At 41.4% G+C, this 3,368-nt stretch overlaps 1 protein-coding gene across 1 annotated transcript; it reads right to left on the reverse strand.

Annotated features, from left to right (window-relative positions):
* Nucleotides 1-2,526: 2,526 nt before the first annotated feature.
* On the reverse strand, nt 2,527-3,090 carry LOC125083518 (elongin-C-like). The gene has a single exon (XM_047700199.1). The coding sequence runs from the start codon at nt 3,060-3,062 to the stop codon at nt 2,724-2,726; it is 339 nt and encodes a 112-aa protein (XP_047556155.1). The 5' UTR covers nt 3,063-3,090; the 3' UTR covers nt 2,527-2,723.
* Nucleotides 3,091-3,368: the final 278 nt, after the last annotated feature.

Here is a 3,368-nt window from a genome sequence, read left to right on the forward strand (position 1 = left end):
GGTTGTTAACCAACGGTGTCTGCCACACTCTTTCTGACATTCCTAAACCCAGTTTTTATATTTGTTCCATTTCCTCACTTGTAGCACACGTTTGTCACTGGAATAAAGTCATTTGATCACGTCCTCATTTTTAAATCTTCCACTTGATAGGAATGGGAAGAATATCTGGTCTCTATATGATTTAAATGAAGAAAAAGCCCAGCAGTCCAGAGCCTTATTATCCTTAGAATTAGAATTTAGCAAGCGTTTCTAGGTTGGCCTCCATGCCTCCAGCCTCTTATGCTAATCCACCTGCTTCACACCCAACTGCGTAATAATTCAGATTCCAGAAATGATAGCTTAATTTTTCTGCCCAAGAATTTCTGCTAGTTCCCACCACGCCTCATAGGTAAACTCCTTAGTATCACAAACAATGCTTTTCTCAGTCTTGACTCACCCTATCTTTCCAGCATTATCCTTAGGTGCTGGTTCTTATACACCCCAGCTTAACTTTGCCATGACAGGCATTCTCACACATTTGTGCTTTCCCTCTTTCTGGAGACTCTTCCCCACTTTGTCTGCCTGGTTGTCTCCATGTTATGAGCTTTCCTTGATGGCTCCAGGAGTCACAGGGGCAAGTATCTGTGGTTGTCAGGTAAATGAATGAGGTAGGGCAGGTATAAGGGGAAAAAGTGATATTGATGATTGACCTCAGTATCTTGGAGAGAATAGGAGGTCCTGGAGACAGACAGACTGGAGAACATGTGCTAAAGAAGGGCATTCATTACTCACCTTCAGCAAATTGTTGCCATCATGGAACATGGGCCCGTCATTACCAAATATTCTGACTACTCCAGAGAAGCCAGGAATCAGCATTTTATGGGAAATCTCCCAATTTTATGTATTTAGAGTTTTGATATTTCAGAATATTGTAGGCCCGAACCAAAAACAAGCGATAGAGTGCACTACCAGTTTTCCATCTCTGCCTTAGTCGTGCCCTTCTTGGAGCAACCATAGTATTAGATTGAACCACAGGAAATTGCTGGGGGGGCAGTTTCATAGGCTTCAATTTGATCCTCTGATCTTCCCAACAGTACAGCATGTAAAACACTGGAGAATGATTATTTGAGAATGGCTTGAGTTGTTTCATAAACCTTGGGTGCAGGATATCAGACTTCTTAAATTTTTGAAATAAAATTAATTTTGGCTTTTCCTTCCCAGAGTCTGCCCCAACTAGCATTGGTATGTATAACATACAGTGTCATTTAGTTTTTCATCTTTCATCCCCTGTGCTTTCCTGTGGAGGAAAACACTCCAAATTTGCCTAATCTATAGTGTGGGACAAGTCCTGTGATGCTCTGGTCCATTCAGAAGCAGACAGCTCTTTTGCTCTAAGCATATTCTTTCTCTCGGTCCTATTCAGTACCTGGGACATGGCTGTGGCTTTCAAGGACCCAGTAAGGAGACATTCCGTTTTGTGTGAGAGTGGAAAGAAGGACCTCACACTGGTAGAACCCTACTCTCTCTCCTCATAGTCTTGGGGAATCCAGCTCTCCCCCAGGTTGGGCCACTCCCCTCTCCTTCAAACTTTGGAGCACTTTCCTTCTCAACCTAAATTTTTGTATCACAGGGCCAGGATTTTGAAAAGCAAAGAAGGAAGAGGAAGGTTAGTCTTTAAGGGTAGAAACTCACATCCAAGTTTTGAGCCTTCAGTCAAGAAGATATTACACAGTTTCAAGTTGCCTCTTCCATTCTCATACAGCGCTAGGATATCAATAAATCATGGTGCTACCTTTATTTACGCAAAACTCTCCCCGACTTACATTGTATAGCTCACACACTTAGCAGGGTGTCTGGCACATAGCAGACACCCCAAAATTGATCAGCGAATTAGCCTAAATATACCAATTCTATACTGAGAAAGAAGGGGGTGGAGAATGGGAAGGAGAGAGAAACAGACTAGAGAAAGAGTTTAGAGGAGGAGGAAAAGCAGGAGGGAGAGAAATGAATAATTACTGAGTACTGACCGGGTTATTTCTCATTAATGTCTTGCATTTCTTGTTACTGCAATTAATCCCCCCCTCCCCAAATGAGCACACAGGCATTTTCATCTGCATTTTATGTGACAGGAAGCTGAAGCTGAGTGAGAGGTTAAGTAAGTTACCCAACATCATGGAGCTTCTTAGTTGCTGAGTTGGGATTAGACCAATACATCTCTCACTCCATGTCCTGCCACGTACACACCTGTACCAAATATTCCCGACTAATCTGGTGATCCTTGGGACTCTAGTGAAAGCTGCCTGCATTTGATGAGTTCAAAATAATATAAAATATCCTCCTGTTGTCTGGCCTGGGGTCACCATGGAGTGAAATGCAGGGAGGTGGAATCCAACCCCGAGGGCTGGTTTCCACAGTGGCCAAATGTGATGTGGCACAGCGCGACTTCTACTTTATTGTCTCTGGGAGAAGTTCCGTGCCCTCAGTTATCAAGTTCTGTGCATTCTTTTGTTTGTTTGTTTGGCATATTTGTTTGTTTCTCAATGTGAAAATGTCCTTAATTTGTTAATGTAGCAAACAAATTTCAACTCTGATTGCTATGCAAAAGAACAGAAGATAATCTGCTTTGCAATGAACTTTAAAGTTCAACTGCACACAGGCAACATGCTATATATGAAAAAATTACTAACCGAACTACAGGTATTAAATACTGAAAAACGTTAACAGTTTATTATAATTTATTTTATTTAACAATCTAGGAAGTTCGCAGCCATCAGCAGTTCTAGTGCAATTTCAGGTGCAATTGGGAATTCAGGAATCTCTGTGGAGCTGTTAGTGTAGCGAACCTTGTAGGTAAAATACATGCATACTTTTGATAGCACATGTGAAGGGATCTCTCTAAAATTGACTTCATTAGTTTCGTTCTCAGCAAACTGACTTGGGCCACTCAACGTGGCTTTTATTGTTCCGGATGTTAGCGCATGTTCTCTTTTTACAATAAATTCATGACCATCCGAAGATATCAATTTGACATACATGGCATCAGGGCCTTCACACCCACCATAGGTTTTCTCTTCTCCATCCATTATATTCTTATGAAATTCTACTTTACTTCTATAGGAACTTTGGTAGTTTCCTGGTGAGGCAGGGACGCTGTCCTGTTTTCTTTTTTTTAAATGTAAAATCAATTTAATTAACATATAGTATATTATTAGTTTCATAGGCAGAGTTTAGTGATTCATCAGCTGCTTATAACACCCAGTGCTCATTACATCAAGTGTCCTCCTTAATGCCCATCACCCAGTTACCCCCTACCCTCCACCCCCTTCCAGCAACCCTCAGTTTGTTTCCTATAATTAAGAGTCTCTTATGATTTGTCTCCTAGTTCTGTG

This window comes from Lutra lutra, chromosome 13 (genome assembly GCF_902655055.1).
Source record: "Lutra lutra chromosome 13, mLutLut1.2, whole genome shotgun sequence".
Classification (NCBI taxonomy): domain Eukaryota; kingdom Metazoa; phylum Chordata; class Mammalia; order Carnivora; family Mustelidae; genus Lutra; species Lutra lutra.